The sequence below is a fragment of the Lottia gigantea genome (genome assembly GCF_000327385.1).
Source record: "Lottia gigantea unplaced genomic scaffold LOTGIsca_150, whole genome shotgun sequence".
NCBI classification, from domain to species: Eukaryota; Metazoa; Mollusca; class Gastropoda; family Lottiidae; genus Lottia; species Lottia gigantea.
Genome location: NW_008707798.1, coordinates 244,081 through 262,562, shown reverse-complemented (window position 1 = coordinate 262,562; position 18,482 = coordinate 244,081). Strand labels below are relative to the sequence as shown.

The 18,482-nt window shown below is 32.0% G+C and overlaps 1 protein-coding gene across 1 annotated transcript; it reads left to right on the top strand.

Moving 5' to 3' along the window:
* Positions 1–1,287: 1,287 nt before the first annotated feature.
* Positions 1,288–17,799, top strand: LOTGIDRAFT_173162 (hypothetical protein). The gene is made up of 17 exons (XM_009050630.1): positions 1,288–1,406; positions 5,998–6,159; positions 6,606–6,686; positions 8,811–8,884; positions 9,027–9,197; positions 9,466–9,556; positions 9,775–9,839; positions 10,123–10,227; positions 10,886–10,957; positions 11,241–11,348; positions 11,636–11,755; positions 11,953–12,053; positions 12,243–12,310; positions 12,619–12,708; positions 13,381–13,486; positions 13,674–13,774; positions 17,716–17,799. Exons 1-17 carry the CDS (start codon positions 1,341–1,343, stop codon positions 17,782–17,784), a joined length of 1,650 nt encoding a protein of 549 aa, XP_009048878.1. The 5' UTR covers positions 1,288–1,340; the 3' UTR covers positions 17,785–17,799.
* The last annotated feature ends 683 nt before the right edge of the window (positions 17,800–18,482 follow it).

Here is an 18,482-nt window from a genome sequence, read left to right as displayed (position 1 = left end):
GGGCATTTAATCATATTCCGCAACGGTAGGCCTACGATGATTATTCGTTGCTTTGTTGATTGATTCGCGGTTCATTTGAATAAATGTGAATATTTTTCGAGAAGGCGTATAAAAATTGTTGATTTTTTTTTTATTCTTTCTCTGAAAACTATCAAAGCTGATTGGCACTATGACAACATCTCAACCATGAACTTTGATATTTAAAAGAAAGTAAATTTGGTCCCTCAAATTTTCCGACTTGTTATTCAAACATTTTCCCGCAAAAATACTTTTTTATTTGTATTGGGGGTACTGATAGCAAAATTACAATTTTTAGTCAGTTGTCTTCCATACGAAACTTGGTTCTTACATAGAAATAACACACTTGAACGTAGTTCACAACCAATTTGAATCTCTACCTCAAATTTAAAAAAAAAAATTCAACCAAGCAAATTATTCACGCTTGAAGACTTTGTTGAAATATAGCCTTTATAAAATTTCTACTTCAGCGAGAATTCAAAATGGTTGTGAACTACGTTCGTGTTATTTCCATGTAAGATCTATACGTAGTTTCGTTTGAGACTTCTACGTTAGGGTAACGTCACTTTATAGCGTATACGTGTTTATAATTTTTTTGAGGTGCCATAAGACGCCTAAATCGATATCTCGTTTTCGAACAGACATCAAAATTAAGACCTCGATCTGAACCTGTTCACCACTTAACCTTGTTAAAGGAGCATATTAGGCCTATGCACAATTTTCATTATCAAAAACGTCGTAAATAAGGCCTATACCTGAAAATAGTTTTAAAATATATGGTATTTACATCTATAATCTACATCGTGAAACTGAATTATTTTTTTAAAAGGGTTCATTAAAAACAGAGTGTACTAATTAATAACTTAACAGCTTCAACTAGTTTTTGATGTTTGGGTGTATTGAAAGCACCGATCTTGGTCGAAATAGCTAAGTTTATCAATTATATGAAAAGAAGGATGCTTGAGTCAGTTGAGAGACCCTTTTCTCTGCCATTTTTTTGTTTTTGTTTCTAAAATCGTAACGTACTTAAAAAGTTTACATAAACCTTTTAAATACCCCGATAGTTTTTTTTTTGGGGGGGGGGGGGGGGCAGAATTTTGAGTTATACTCAAAGGTTTTTCAGTAAGTGGCTATGTCTATGGTATGTACAGATCAAAGCATAGACAGGATGTTTATGGTGGAACTAAGAGAATCCGAATAGAAATATGATTGAATCAAACACACCCAAAGTACCCGGATGAACACATGTATTCGACTTCCTGTTATATTATCAATAATTATTTATATTTTTCCGAATTTCAGTTCCAGTTTATATCAGAAACATGGAAGGTGACGATGAAGTGTGCGTCCCTTTTCAGGATATGGGATTAGACGACAGGCTTCTAAAGGTAACTGTGTTGAATAGAAAACTTATCGAATATGTAAAACTTCTATGACTTTTTTGCATTTTGGTGTGTCAGATTTGCCAACTTCTGCAATAATACTGAGAGTGAGAGCAAACAAATGCAACTTTAACCATGTGCCAGTGTCTTCTGTTGATGTTAAATAGTGACTACTCTCTGATTTCCAACCGTGTGTCATTTGTCTTCATGTCAACATTTGGTTTCATGGAAATATAAGGTTCAGTGATCTTACATTTCAAATAGACACACTTCCCTCCCAAATATTCACGAGAAAGTGACCTACTCTTTGGCCTGAAAATTCTCGTTTGTAAAATTATTGTTACAAATAATAACTTTTCCAGTGATAACATTTTCATCATCCCAAAGACAATGCAAGACACTGACAGTAGTATTTTGAAATAAATATTTCAGTTCATATCAAAATAATTGCCAAATTTCAATTAAATAAACATTGTAGTCAGAGAGTGGTTGCTTGTCAATAGACTACAGTTTTCATCTGATTCGAATGAAACGGTTTTTGAGTTATTGCCCTTGACTTAGCCAAAAGGCGTCAAAACTGGCTTGTGAATGCGATAGACACTACAGTTTTCATCTGATTTGAATGAAATTTGGTGTGATCATTAATATTCATGAGATCTTGGACAAATACGAAATTGACGATCTTTCGATGAACGGTTTTTGAGTTATTGCCCTTGACTTATGAAAAACGCCTGAAAATTTGGTTTTGTACACTGCAATGGATGGATGACTGGAGACTACAGTTTTTATCCAATTTCAATGAAATTTGGTGTGAATATTTATAATGATGAGATCTTGGACAAGATCGATTTGGCTTGGCTATCTCTCGATGAACAGTTTTTGAGTTATTTCCCTTGACTTATTAAGAACGTGTCAAAATTTGTTTGTGAACACAATAGAGACTACACTTTTCATCCAATTTCAATGAAATTTGGTGTTAATACTTATAATGATGAGATCTTGGACTAGTTCGAATTTGGCTATCTTTCGATTAATGGTTTTTGAGTTACTGCCCTTGATTTATGAAAAATGCGTCAAAATTTGTTTGTGAACACAATAGAGACTACAGTTTTCATCCAATTTCAATGAAATTTGGTATTAATACTTATAATGATGAGATCTTGGACAAGTTCGAATTTGGCTATCTTTCGATGAATGGTTTTTGAGTTACTGCCCTTGATTTATGAAAAACGCGTCAAAATTTGTTTGTGAACACAATAGAGACAACAGTTTTCATCCGATTTAAATGAAATTTGGTATGATCATTTATAATCTTACGATCTTAGTCAAGATTAAATTTGACAATTTTTCGATCAACGGAATTTGAGTTTTTGCCCATGACTTAGTAAAAACGCATCAAAATTTGTTAGAGATAAGAGGTGACAGTTTATGTCAGAATTTTATTAAATAATGTGTGTTTGTTTAAATCAACAATATCTGACACTAATTAGATTTTTGGTATGATTTGACACAGATATCCTTGATATACTGAAACTGTGTCAGGAAAGTGGGCGTATCTTGCTAGGCAACCACTTGTTACAGTAAAGAACTGTCCCCAAACCCTAAAAGTAACCCAGTAGCAAAGACCCTGACTGCTAGTTCTGTAACAATAAACACTTCCTCAAATATTAAGCATAAATTTATCATTATTTTTTTTTGTTAATGCCAAAAATATAGTAAAACCTTAGTCATGATGATATTGGATACTGGATTTTGTCTCTCTCACATTATCCTTTATTTATTTATATTTTGTCCCTCAGAGTTACTTTTAAGGGGATTGTAAAGAGGTTTTCTCGCCTTTTTATGTGTATCAGGGAAACCTTTGACTGCTATTTGGGACATTCTAATTTTTCGTCTGATGCTTGTGGTTCCTGCAATTCCAGAAAGAGTTAACCTGAAAATAAGCAACTCCTGCAAGAGAATTTGTAACCAACCTACCACCAGACAACGATAACACTATAATATATCTCCCCTTACAAGATAGCAGCATTTCTAACTAAAAATTGCAGATTCATTCATATTTTGTTTCACCGTTGCCTTATAAAACTCTTTACTACGTCTTATATAGACCGAAACAGCCGTCTCTATTCCAACCTCTGGCAGCTCTTTGGACAGAATGTAGGTTGGTGTAGAGAAAAAAAAATACACTGTCAAATGGAGACATTCTGCATCTTCGCAGGTGTAGTGTTTTTCAACCTATTTACATTTCTCTGATCTACGAAACCGAGATTTATTTGGACAGATGAATGATTTTGTAGTTCAGTCCTACCATTGTTTTCTCCTTAACCATTTGTGTCACGATTCTGGTTCCATCAAAGTTTTTTTTCACGAAACTGATCTGGAATCAGCCGTTTAAAGCTCAATGGTAATAGAGTCACAGGTTACTAAGAAAACAAAAGTTATGATGCCCAAGATTAATATACTATCATGGTAAAGGTAATTTGATATTTCATTATAAAAAACAAATCTTCGAAAGTTCGAATGTGTGGAAAATCCCCATTTAACAGGGTCTTTTTTTTCGGACTCTTCTCCATCAGAGCCTGTGATGGAGTAGAGTCAGAAAAAAAAGACCCTGTTAAATGAAAAATCTGGAGATTGGGTGAAAAGTCGGGAGATTTTTCCAAAGCGCGTAAATTCGTGATTTGAAACTCCAAATTGATTGTTTTTTTCTTTTTTTTTTCAAATAACCTTTAAGCCTTGTAAATTAATTATATTGATCATAGGCCTATATGACACAGTTAAAATTAACAATCTATAATTATGGATAATTCTAGAAATAGTGCCTGATATTTCAAATTTAGGGGCCCAAAAAAAATTTTATATTATCATTCTTCAGTATTGATTGAATAAAAAATGATGTAAAGGTGAAATGATGTTTGAAAACAAGAAAGCAAGCATGATCCCAGCCCTCTAAATTAAATGGTACCGGTAGGCCTACATGTAATACCATATTAAAAATCAGTATGTCCTGAAAGCAATATTTAGTAAATAATATGTACAGGCAATGTTACTTTTTCTAAAGGTGTAATTCATGACATCTTAAATATCTCCAGTCCGATCATTCAATACTTTTCCTGCAACACTCTCATGAAGTATTGAACTAGATTTTCTGCTTCCATTTTGACGTTCTTCAGAATGGAAAGACTTGTAATAAGTAAGCCCGTTATGCAGGCAATCAAATGAATGTTTACAGGCTACAGTAAAAATTACAAAACGATTTTATGAAACGAAGTTTGAGTTTACATAAGAATTAGACAGGCAGTCGCGCATGATAATCTATCGATAATAACAAAGATTTCTGAAACGACGTCTATGTTAGATAGGCCTATCATAGACCTCGCAGATTGACACTGACAGTATAAGATACTGAGAAGACTTAAAGATTTCGTTTTTTAGTAAAAGTAGGGCTACCGTAAAATTTATTATAAAAGCGAAAGTAGAATCTACCGGATGTTGTTAGAAAAAGTGTGTCATGTGGGCTTAAAATACACATTATCGGGCGAAAATTATCAAATTACCATCTTAATTGGGGGATTAATTAATCAGGCAATGATAATATTATAAAGTTGATGAGATTAACGCGTGTTACTGGCAATAAAGATACAAGTGATGATAGATATTTTGTTGATTTATGGTAGAGAATTTGAACATTGAAAACGGTAGGTCCCGTGAAAATTTGATCAGGAAAAAAAACAAAAATCCGTAGAATCGGTCATCCCGCCGGTAGAACGGTAGACAACATGCAAAAACGGTAGAAACCCGACAACATCGGTAGATTACACATGTATGATCAGAGGATAGAATAAAAGCAGATGTTTCGGACTTCATCTTGTACTGCTTAGTTTTAACAGAATGGAAAAAATAGATAAGTGCAAATCATAGAGTTAAATATTTTTACTTATGATAATATGGCCGTTTCGAATGCAGTGAGGCGATCATTACTGGATCACCTTGATTTAGTTAGCTCTTTCTCGATTTGCAGGTCAAAGGTATCCCCGATACACATAAAAAGGCTAGAAAACTGCTTTACAATCCCTCTAAATATTGCTATTTTCACCCCCTGAAAGCTATTTCCTCAACATTAAATTGCAAAACTATGAATTTCAATCAGATGAGATGATTTCAATGAGAGGTGAAAATTTCAACAACATGTCCACCATTTATGAAGATGTTTTCACTCTACATTTAAAATCATTATGAAGTTTCAAAATCCAATGTTAATAGACTATTAGTTAGCAGAGAAAGGTGTGCTCACCTTGTTTTGATCCAGGAAGGACTTTTAAGTCGTATGTAAAATAAAATGATCAGATGAAATTTTTAATTGTCTGTCTTTTGTTTCGCATTCTTGGTACTTATTTTTGTGGTATATTAACCGTTATGTGTTTGCAAATTAGAAAATCATATTCCACCAGAACAGTTTTTCATCTGTCCGAATACAATCTGTAGATTATATTTGAGTTGATATTCAGTAAACAAACTTATTGACTGGTAAAATTCTGATTAAAGACAAATAGGTGTCAGCCAATTCTGAATTAAACACCTTTTGTTCTAATTTTAGGCAATATCACTTATGAATTGGGGAGAACCAACTCCAATTCAAGAAAAAGCAATACCTCTTGCTTTAGAAGGAAAAGATATTCTTGCCCGAGCCCGAACAGGTTCTGGAAAAACTGGTGCCTTCTGTATTCCTGCGATTAACAAGATTTTGATGCACAAGAAAGTAAGTCTGCAATCTCTAATTCATCTACAGCATATATAGTTATTACATTCTTAATATACTCTATGTTTATTGAACAGTCATGATAGGTACGTACAGCAGATCATTGAGCAATATGTATCATAATACCATTATAGGGCTCTAGTCTGATTTTCACTGGAATTTTGAGAAAAAAAATGTTTTTTTTTTCTCATCTAAGAATTTTAATAGTAATTTGATTTCCTATATGTACATATCTTAAACTTCGAACCACTTTGAAAATTATGTTATAGACAGTACTCAACAGTTGTAGTTTGAAACTATCAATTGCAAAACAACTGTTATACAAAATAATAATTGGTGATTATTAAATGGCTCATTGCAAAATAATACACCAATACCAAGCTATATCTATATTGTTACTATTTTATTATACATATATCATAATTCTAAAAATGTACCTGTTTTAGAATGTAGAAGAACAAACAGTAAAGGCTGTTATCTTAACTCCATCAAAGGAATTATGTAATCAAGCATTTAAGAATGTATCTGTGAGTACATCTATATTATATCTACTTTGACCTTATAGTCAAGTCCTAAAACATAGTTTGAATTTGAGATGTGTTGCTATTATTTATAGTGTGAATTCTTTTGCTATCAAGGCATTATTTAATACCTTATTTATTTGTCAAAAAATTCTTTACAGTGATGTAACCTATATTGGTGCAGATTAGGATTCAACCCTAAATTCCATCAAAATTAAAAAAACAAAATTTTTTTTTTATTATTTCTTAGATGTTTCAGATTCACTTCAAAATTATTGAAATTGGTTTGTTTCGATATTCTTTATGAATTGCTCACCTTGACCCATATTTCATGACTAGCCACCTCTACAACGGCTGCAAAATGCATCACCTATTTTCTTGTACAATGTTTAATCTATAAATAAGTTGAGAAAAACATGTATGGTTACCCAGCAGTATAATTATCACCTCTTAGTATTTATTTGCTTTGTTTTCGTATTGATTTTTTTTTTTTTTTTTTTTCGTCCAGAGCAGGCCGGTTTTCTCGGAAACGGCAACAGGTACGGGAAAACGGACTTCGTGGCGTTTCGTAACGCGTGGCTAATCCCAGCTTAAATGTAAAACGAAAATTTTGTGAGCAACATTACGCAAAATTGCAACAAACGGAAAATGGACTCTAGAGGGCGTGTTTATCAACCGATTTTGATCGGGTTTTCTGCATCGTATTTTTTGTAACAAAGGATAGCAGTTGAAAATTTTCAATTTTCGAAAATTCGTTCGATAATTTTTTTGGCGTAATTAATCAGAAAATACTATTTCGGTTGTAATTTGGTGGATTGACTTGAAACTCACATGGTGGAATAAAAGCACACATTCAAAAAAAATTTATCACTTCCTGTTTTGATGTTAGTACTTCCGGTGGTATCACTTCCGGTGAAATTGAGTTATGTCCAAAATAAAATATACATTATATTACCAGCCTTAATACAAACTTATTTAACTAAAAAAAATCGCACCGGAAGTAACATGTAGGCCGCCATTTTGGTTTGCCTCATTTTCCAGAAATTGCTATTCAGAGGCCATTTATCATCCGATTTGCATAACTTTTGTTTCATACGATACGTTTAATGTCTGTCTACAAAAAATGGGAAGCATAATTTTGATTTTCGGTTTAGCCTTTTTTGTACGACCTGATGTTTTTTTTTCAAAGTTTGAAGGCTTATAACTCATGACCTTAACCTTTGATGACCTTTATATTGACTATAGTGATAAAGGCTGTCCTTGACCTTCTCATGACCTTTTGACGTTCTGATTTTATAGGGGTCTAAATATGGTCAAAATGGCATTTTTATGGTGCTGTATCTCAAACCCTAATTGATTTAGCGCCATACCACTTTCAGATTATTAATGCACTTAATAAATGGTTTCAATTCATGTGACATTTGATGATGTCAGAGTCACATTAAAGGAAATCAACTTTCTTATTCTTATCCGAATTTAATCAAACTTGGTATGTATGTGTATAATCCAATTCTAAATTTGATGGAAATATGGAATTTTTGTTGTGCGCATGCGCATTATCAACTTTCTTATTTCTTATCCGAATTTCACCAAACTTGCTAGGTATGTGTATAATTCAATTCTAAATTTGATGGAAATCATAAATTTTTGTTGAGTGCATGCTCATTACCAAATTTTGTATTTCTTATCCGAATTTCATCAAACTTGGTCTTTATTAATTGACAAATATTCTTTTATTCCTAGTAAATATACTTTAAACTCCAGGCACTTTTGGATATTTGCATTTAGGAATGCAGAAAAATATTTACATCAATGTAATTGCAATAGACCATCTTCGTATGTACCTGAATGTTGTAACCCGCCCTGCATCAGTACTGTTATTAGAACAGTTCTAGTTTTAATTATATTTCATCATAACTAATGAAAATTCTTTCAAAGAAGGACTGACAAAATAAGATAAGCAAAACGTAAGATTAATTTATTACTAATAGTGATTGGAAAAATCCTGCAGGTTGACGTTATAGAGATAAACCATTATCAAAACATGCAAATGGGGAGGTCACATGAGGTGGCATGAAATAAAGTTATTTGACTATATTATTGGTCTGAAACTGTTATGTCTTATTACAGGCACTTACACGATGCTGCTCTCGGGATGTCACATGTTTTGATGTTGCTCCACAAGTTTCTTTATCTTCACAGAGGTAAATATGATGTAGTTGATATATTTGATATAATTATAATCAGTATGATGGTTATTGCTAGTAAAACATATATAGATGGATAAAGTTAGTTCTTGTTTTAAATCCATTGATGTTCGTTTATTTGTCATTTTCTTCTTTACAGACCGATGTTAATGGAAAGGCCAGATATAGTTGTTGGGACACCTAGTCGTTTATTAGCTCACATTAAGAAAGGAAACCTGGATGTAAAATCTAGTCTAGAAATGATAGTAATTGATGAAGCTGACCTTGTATTTTCCTTTGGTCATGAAGAGGACATGAAAGAATTATTAAAGTAATTATTATTATCAGACAAAAGGATTTTAAGATGAAAAATAATCCAGATGTTGAACATAGACCTGATGTCATTATTTATGAAATCCTTTCAAGACAGTTGTCTTGTGGTTGCACAAGTGAGATTGACTAAATTTGAAGAAACATTTTGAAAGTTTATTGATTATGGTCAAGCATGATAAAATATTTTAAATATTCTGAAGCTTCCACAGCAATCATGATTTTGAAAGCATTTTAGCACCATGGATTTATGCCCATTATGTTTTCAGACATTTTCCTGAGAAATATCAAGCTTTATTAATGTCAGCTACGTTAACAGATGAAGTTAAAACATTAAAGAAAATGGTTTTACATAATCCAGTAAGCTATAACTACTTTGATTCTTTGTAAAGCTCATTGAGAAAGACATTGGTTCATGATCGTAATTTGAAAACTCTTGAACAGTGTGCTATAGCTTGGTAGATGAAAATCAAAAAGTATCTTGTATTTTGCTTCTGGAGTACGGAAGAGATGGCTTTGCAAATATAACTATCTGCTTGATGATGATTTGATCTATGTGCTTTAATTTGAACTTCCAGGTAATATTAAAGTTGGAAGAATCTCAACTACCAGAAACAAATCAATTAACACAGTATGTTGTCAAGTAAGTAAATATTCATATCAATATTATTTTAATATTTTAACAGTGACCTCCTTTTGCGATTCTTTGCAAACTTTATGAATGTAACTCAATTTGTAAGGTCAATAAACATCTCATTGAACATTGTCTATAATTCTCATACATCAAATCAAGATAACAGAAATTTATCCTGTTAAGTAGAAAAAGGTCAACTGATAATTACATTGTTAGTTTTGTGTATATTGGTCATATTCTTTTGTATATCTGTTTGTACTGCTAATGATCTGAATTAATTATTTTATTTTAGGTGTGAACACAGAGATAAGTTTGCTTTATTATGTGCATTATTAAAGCTGAGATTAATTCGAGGAAAATCGATTTTATTTGTTAATTCAGTCAATAAATGTTACAAGTAAGATCTTTTACATTGCCAAGCATTAGAAATTGTATGTTTTTCTTTTCAAGGTAATTGTTGGTGCATTGTAGTGATATCAAGAGCCTTAAGTCCAGCGCTCAGCCATTTGAGTAACTGAAATCTTACTTGTGCGGTTAATTTTTGCTACATCGTTTGACTCATGAGACACTGCATCAGAAATCTATCCTGTTTGATATTTTTTGGCACGAATGACGATTTAGATGATAGCTCAGTCAAGATTTTCTCAACGGCCAATAGAATGTGTTAAAGTTGTCATGTGATATTTAAGAGCCTTTGTCAAAAATTGAACTTTGGTTGGACTCTCGGTATCATGAGCCAAAGTTGCACCCACTGCGGTGAAACCATATGGCTGAGACAATTGACTCATGTGTGTGCCGGACTTTAGTAAAATGTGTTATCAGTTTCAGTTTATTTATACAAACTATAATAATTGATATTATCATGTACAACTTCAATCTTCTATATTTGTAATGAATGTGACTGTCTGGTGTGCCAATTACTCTGAAATGATAAAAGAATTTGTCTGAAATATCCTACCTAACTGGTACACCAGTAGAACACTTCTAGCTTACTCATTCATACAATATAATACAATTAATCATGGTTACAAGCTATATTTCATAATTACTTTCAGATTGAAGTTGTTTTTAGAACAATTTGGGGTACCAACTTGTGTGTTAAATTCAGAACTTCCAATAAAATCCAGGTTTGTTACAAATAAATCTAATTAAGTACAAAGTCGATAATTGGGCTAATGCTTTACAATAAATTGTACAGAAAAATTTGTTGTTAACTATCAGCCTTTTGTGCTTTTGAAAGATAAACTGCAATTCTCTCTAAAAAATTAACCCAATACAATATTTTACTAGATCAGTTGATGAAGATTTGGCTTCATATTCCTTTAAATTATGAGTGGTAAGAAAAATACAACACAGAGGAAATAAACATTTATAATTGAGATTATGTTGTTATTGGATTTTATATTTTAGATGTCATATAGTAAGTCAGTTTAATGAAGGTTTATATGATTATATTATTGCCTCTGATGAATCAGCATGTTTTAATCCTGTTGGTAAAGCATTAGACAAATCACATAAAAATAAGTGAGTACATAGCTTTTCTGTCATGTCATATATATTAACTAAATTTAAATTCTTTATTCAAGGTATCAACTAATAAGACATATTACCAACTAATATGTTGCCAACCTTCCCAGATTACTGAGAATTCCCAAATACTGACAAGTTGTTAAAACAAAATCTTTGCTGGACATTTTCACAGATTTTTATGTCTAGGTTACAATAACACCCTGTTATCATGGTTTAATAAAATATAAGTCTATATTAAGGAGTAGCATTTACATTTTATTCAATTTGAATTAAAGGGGTTCCAAAAAAGACAAAGAATATGGTGTTTCACGAGGTATTGATTTTCATAATGTAACAAATGTGATCAATTTTGAGTTTCCTAAGACTGTCAAAAGCTATATTCATAGAGTTGGAAGGTAAACATAGATTTTTTATTCATTGATATTTATTTTTGTTCTTTAAGATATTTTAGTAATCATTAACAATAGTTTAAGCAGAGTTTACAGTTTAAGAGAGAAACTGGTATTTTGTGAAAAACTATTTACTATCTGTTACTGTTACTATCAACAGTCTCTTGATATCAATTTTACATCCATACTTCTGAATATTTTAGAACGGCTCGTGGAACAAAAAAAGGTACAGCCTTGTCATTTGTAAATGTAAAAGAAATGAAACTGTTAGAAGATGTAGAAAAGGATTTAGCTGAACAACCAGGTAAACTTGTCTTCTTTTCTATCACACAAAATCTTTTTCTTTATTTTGTCTGTCTTTGTTTGTCAATTGCAAGTTTTTTGCTTTTAAATTTGAACAATTTTTAGCCAGTATGGAACGATTGTAAAAATTGTATAATTTCCATTGCTTTTACTTCATCTAATACATTAATTTATTTTATTCTGGCTATAGGAGGTAATAAACTAGAACCATTTCAGTTTAATATGGCAGAAATAGAAGGATTTAGATACAGATCAAAGGTGAAGAATATTTATCTCTATTACAATAGAAACTCACACCAGTTTTGTAATATATTGTATAGGCCATGTTCTTTGAATATTTACATCTTAATGAACAAGAATATTTGAAACTACTGTTTTGATTGCATTTTAATGAAACTTACTGATGAGTTTGAGGATAGGGGTTTTAAATGCCTATGAAATAAATTTTCTATGATTTTATTTAAAACATATTTCTATGTTAACTATTCTGATGGTGAGGAATATTTATTTATTTACTGTGTAAAAGATTGCCTTGTAAACTATATTTATTGTATACCCTGTTATAGGATGCTATGATGTCAGTAACTCACCAAGCCATACAGGAAGCCAGATTGAAAGAAATCAAAAGTGAAATGTTATCTTCACAAAAATTGAAGGTATTACTGTATTTATCAGATATTTATCCCTTTTTGGAATTAAAAAAAATTTATTGAAAGAATTCTATAGAGGTTCTCTAGCATTGGTATGGTTTGGGATACTTGAAACTTATCTCATATTCAGATTATCATGTCATGTTAGCAAAATCCATTTGGCTTGAATGATATGTGCAATAATGTCAACGCATTCTTAAAGTCTGATATCTCATTAGAGCTGTACAAAACATCTTGATAAACTGTAAAAGAAACTCTGTATCAAGTTTGATGCCACATTTAGCTTGTACTTTCATATCTCTCTATTGATACTACCTGGTTCTACATTAGGAGGCAGACAGCAAGTTTGATTTCTAGAAGCTAAAACCAACTTTAACATTGTTAAATTTCACATAAATTTTACTTGGTTTATTGTGTTGATCTTTTTCAATAAAATTATTGGATCATCACCAAATTCAATAGTGCACATCTTCATAATGATATTGACACACATACAAAAGATCAAAAGAATCGTTGGAGATTTGTAGCCTGTAGAGTGAGCACGAGGTAAATGTGAACAGTTCAGACCGATGGACAGATGCAAATACAATATACGCCCATACTTATGTGTGGGCGTATAAAAATGAGAATAATTGACAGCAATATTCTTTTACTGACAATCTATTTTGTTCATTTCAGTCATATTTTGAAGATAATCCCAAAGATTTACAAGTTCTACGCCATGATAAACCATTAAGAACAGTTAAACAGCAGGAACATTTGAAACATGTGCCTGATTATATTGGTAGGATAAATTTTATTTTTGTAGGCTCCTATAAAGTTGTTGTAGGGCAAAATTTTCCTTATTGCACACTATGTTACATTGATCATCCTCTTTATCTGAATATTTGGTCCTTGGCCAAATAACTGAGCAATGAAAAAAAAGATTTGAATAGTTTATAATTCAGAAACTGAACTTTATATCTCTTCAGTCCCAAGAAGTTTACATGGTTATAGGGGATTGAAAAGCAGGTCAAACCAAAGTCACCATCCTTATGCAAGCACACAATCACATGCTCAAAAACGATACCAGGTATGTTGAATTTTTGCTAGCATTCCTTATAATAATTTTCTTAATATTTAGAATTTGTATAGTTTTTATAGGCCCACATGGAAATGTTGACGTATATTGCCCCAGTCCATCTATCAACATTTCTTGTGATCACAATAGAGACTAGTACAGTTTTCATTTGATTTGAATGAAACTTAATGTGATCATTTACACTGGTAAGATCTTGGACAAGTTCAAATTTGATGATTTTTCGATAAAAAGGTTTTGAGTTATTGCCGTTGACTGATGAAAAACATGTCAAAATTTGTTCGTGAGCAAATAGATAAATTTTATGAAATTTGGTGTAATGATTTGAGCTGATAAATGAAATGAGTTATACATCCTATTTATTTATATTGATGAGATCTTAATTTTGAATTTTGACAATTTCTTGCTTAACAATTTTTGCCCTTGACATTAGAGCTGTGTGATTTGATGTATTTTGGTTATTTTGGAATTGATTTTTTTTTTTTTTTTTTTTTTTCGTTGTTGCAACAAACGGAAAATGGACTCTAGAGGGCGTGTTTATTAACCGATTTTGATCGGGTTTTCTGCATCGTATTTCTTGTAACAAAGGACAAATGATAGCAGTTGAAAATTTTCGATTTTCGAAAATTCCTTCAATACTTTTTTTTGCCGTAATTAATCAGAAAATACTATTTCGGTTGTAGTTTGGTGGATTGACTTGAAACTCACTTAGTGTAGACTGCCAGCATAGTGGAATAAAAGCACACATTCAAAAAATTTTTGTCACTTCCGGTTTCGATGTTAGTACTTCCGGTGGTATCACTTACGGTGAAATTAAGTTATGTCCAAAATAAAATATGCATTATATTACCAGCCTTAATACAAACTTATTTAAAAAAAAAACTCGCACCGGAAGTAACAAGTAGGCAGCCATTTTGGTTTGCCTCATTTTCCAGAAATTGCTATTCAGAGGCCATTTATCATCCGATTTGCATAACTTTTGTGTCATACGATACGTTTAATGTCTGTCTACAAAAAATGGGAAGCATAATTTTGATTTTCGGTTTTGCCTTTTTTGTACGACCTGATGTTTTTTTTCAAAGTTTGAAGGCTTTTAACTCATGACCTTAACCTTTGATGACCTTTATATTGACTATGGTGATAAGGGCTGTCCTTGACCTTCTCATGACCTTTTGACCTTTGGGGTCAAACAACAACTTCTGATATAGGGATCTAAATATGGTCAAAATGGCATTTTTGAAGTGCTGTATCCCAAACCCTAATTGATTTAGCGCCATACCACTTTCAGATTATTAATGCACTTAATAAATGGTTTCAATTCATGTGACATTTGATGATGTCAGAGTCACATTAAAGGAAATGTTACAATTTCCTTAAATCTTTAAATGCGTCTATCAAAGGAACTTGGCCTCGGATGACGTTGATATTTACATTAATGTTTACTATTGACTTCAGCTTTCACATGATGCTAATATTTTTTGTGTCCGACACGTGGTTTCGGTGTTATGGGTGTCACTGAAAGTTGATTCTGCATCTTTAAAGCGTCCTCACATATGCCCTAATAGAGGTAGAGAAATAATTCTGTCGGATTCAAAATGCTGAGATCCTGCGCTTTCCAATGATATATAACATACATGCCTTACATGCAAATTCGAAACCCCATTCACTTAACATGGGGTTATTATTAGATAAATCGGCTAATTAGATTAACCTGGCTGTCAACCCCAATAGAAATCAAAGTTTAAGTTGTTTTAAAGACACCCTCCTTTTTATATTTCTTTAAAATGTTTTGAGTCCCGTTGCGGTATATAAATAATCTCTAGGGTGGATTGAACCGTGTTATACTGTAAGTTAAGCTTACGGAAGCAAATTAAAGGGATACCTCCACTTAATTTACCAACTTTCTTATTTCTTATCCGATTTTCATCAAACTTGGAATGTATGTGTATAATCCAATTCTAAATTTGATGGAATTATCGAATTTGCGTAGTGCGCATGCGCACTACCAACTTTCTTATTTACTATCGGATTTTCATCAAACTTAGTATGTATGTGTATAATCCAATTCTAAATTGGATGGAATTATCGAATTTGAGTAGTGCGCATGCGCATTACCAACTTTCTTATTTACTTGATTTTCACTAAACTTGGTATGTATGTGTATAAACAAATTCTAAATTTGATGGAATTATCGAATTTGCGAAGTGCGCATGCGCATTGCCAACTTTCTTATTTATTATCTGATTTTCATCTAAACTTGGTATGTATGTGTATAATCCAATTCTAAATTTGATGGAATTATCGAATTTGCGTAGTGCGCATGCACATTGCCAACTTTCTTATTTACTATCCGATTTTCATCAAACTTAGTATGTATGTGTATAATCCAATTCTAAATTTGATGGAATTATCAAATTTGAGTAGTGCGCATGCGCATTACCAACTTTCTTATTTCTTATCCGATTTTCACCAAACTTGGTATGTATGTGTATAAACAAATTCTGAATTTGATGGAATTATTGAATTTGCGTAGTGCGCATGCGCATTGCCAACTTTCTTATTTACTATCCGATTTTCATCAAACTTGGTATGTATGTGAATAATCCAATTCTAAATTTGATGGAAATATTGAATTTTTGTTGTGCGCATGCGCATTATCAACTTTCTTATTCTTATCTGAATTTCACCAAACTTGATATGTATGTGTATAATCCAATTCTAAATCTGATGGAAATGTTGAAATTTTGTTGTGCGCATGCGCATTATCGACTTTCTTATTTTTATCCGAATTTCACCAAACTTGGTATGTATGTGTTTAATTCAATTCTAAATTTGATGGAAATATTGAATTTTTGTTGAGCGCATGCACATTACCAACTTTCTTATTTCTTATCCGGATTTCATCAAACTTATTCTTTATTAATTAACAAATATTCTTTTATTCCTAGTAAATATACTATAAACTACAGGCACTTTTGGATATTTGCATTTAGAGATGCAGAAAGGTATTTACATAAAGTAATTGCAATAGACCATCTTCGTATGTACCTGAATGTCGTAACCCGCCCTGTACTGTTATTGGAACAGTTCTAGTTGATATTGCTTTTTATACGCCCACATGAAATGGGGCCCTTGCTATTGAAAACGCTACAATTTTTAGCTCGTTGACACTCTAAAAGGCACAATTCCTGACGGATTTTGACGAAACTTGGCATGAGTGTTTGTTATCACCCAAGTATAAACCCAATTGAAAATTGAAAATATTATTAATGCCCTTGTTCTTGAAAACTTGTTTAATTTTTAGCTCGTAAACATTCCATAAGGCTCAATTCTTGACAGATTTTGACAAAACTTGGTGAAATTGTTTATCGAAAATCAAAAAAATAAAAAAATGTTTCATACGAGTTACTGACCTCGTTCTTGAAAATGCTTTCAAATTTTAGCTCTTAACAGTAAAAGGCATGATTATTGCCAGATTTTGACAAAACTTGGTTTTATTATTCAGTACTGCGTTGAAGGTTATAGTTGCCTTTTAGAGTTTTCATGAGCTGATAATTGAACATGTTTACAAGAACAAGGGCAATAACTCAAACTCTATATTATTCAGTATTGCCCCAAAGTGTATGATGTTACTGTACTGCCAAATATATTTCATTCAAAATCAAAGCTGCCAGTGGGCATATATTTCCTTGCCTGGCAAGCTATCTTTAAAATTTTTGTGGAAAATCTCAGCATAAATAACTAACGGTAAATATCTATAACAATGAATTCAAACTACAAATGCATCTTTAAAATGAGAAAAATTCGTATTTTACTCACTAAAGACTGAATCGTCATTTCTGAAAGCTGCATGTGGGCGTATGTTACCTTGCCTGGCAAGTTATCTTGTTTTTTTTATATCAATGTTTATTGATGATATATTGTTTTTGTTACAGAGAATGAAATCTGATCCACTAAGAAGTTTTGAATTTACAAAAGGCAGGAAGCATTTTAGAAAAAAATAAATTATATGGAAGCCTTGTCTTTACTTTTTGACTTCAAACGTAAATAACTTGTTCTGAATTAGGGGATAAATGACTGCAAAGATGAAGTTCATGAATTAATGATTAGATAGAATATTCTTTTGTAACTGAATACCCATTCATGTTAATGAAAAAAGTTACAATTCTAGTTGTCATTTCTCTCCACCCATAGCAAAAAGAAAGATGGTGGACCACAACCAAATACGCCCTTCACGGTATGCAGATGGTAAAAACGATACATCCAAATTTAAGTTTCATCAAAATCGGTTGAAAACTAAGAGTAATAGCACATTCAAGATTTTGGGGCAAGGGCAATAATTCTGCTTCTAACGGTTGAAAATAGCTCAAATTCGAACTTGATCTTCGTTTTATGAAATGTTGACGGGCGGACGGACAGACATGAATATGTATGCACATGCCGAATTTCATTTGATTACTTCAAACACTCTAGTTTTTAGAGTGTTTATGAGCAATAGATGTTGATAGAAGCACTTACTGTATAGAGGTTAAAGGGCAATAACTCCTCAAAACTGACGTAAGAGGCCTAAATCTTGAAAAAGCCTTAAATTTAATCAGAAGCAAACTAAACTTTCTCAAACCTTTCGATTTAGGTCCAATTACATCCATTTTAAGTCTCATCAAAATCGGTTGAAAACTATGGGAGTAATAGCATATTCAAG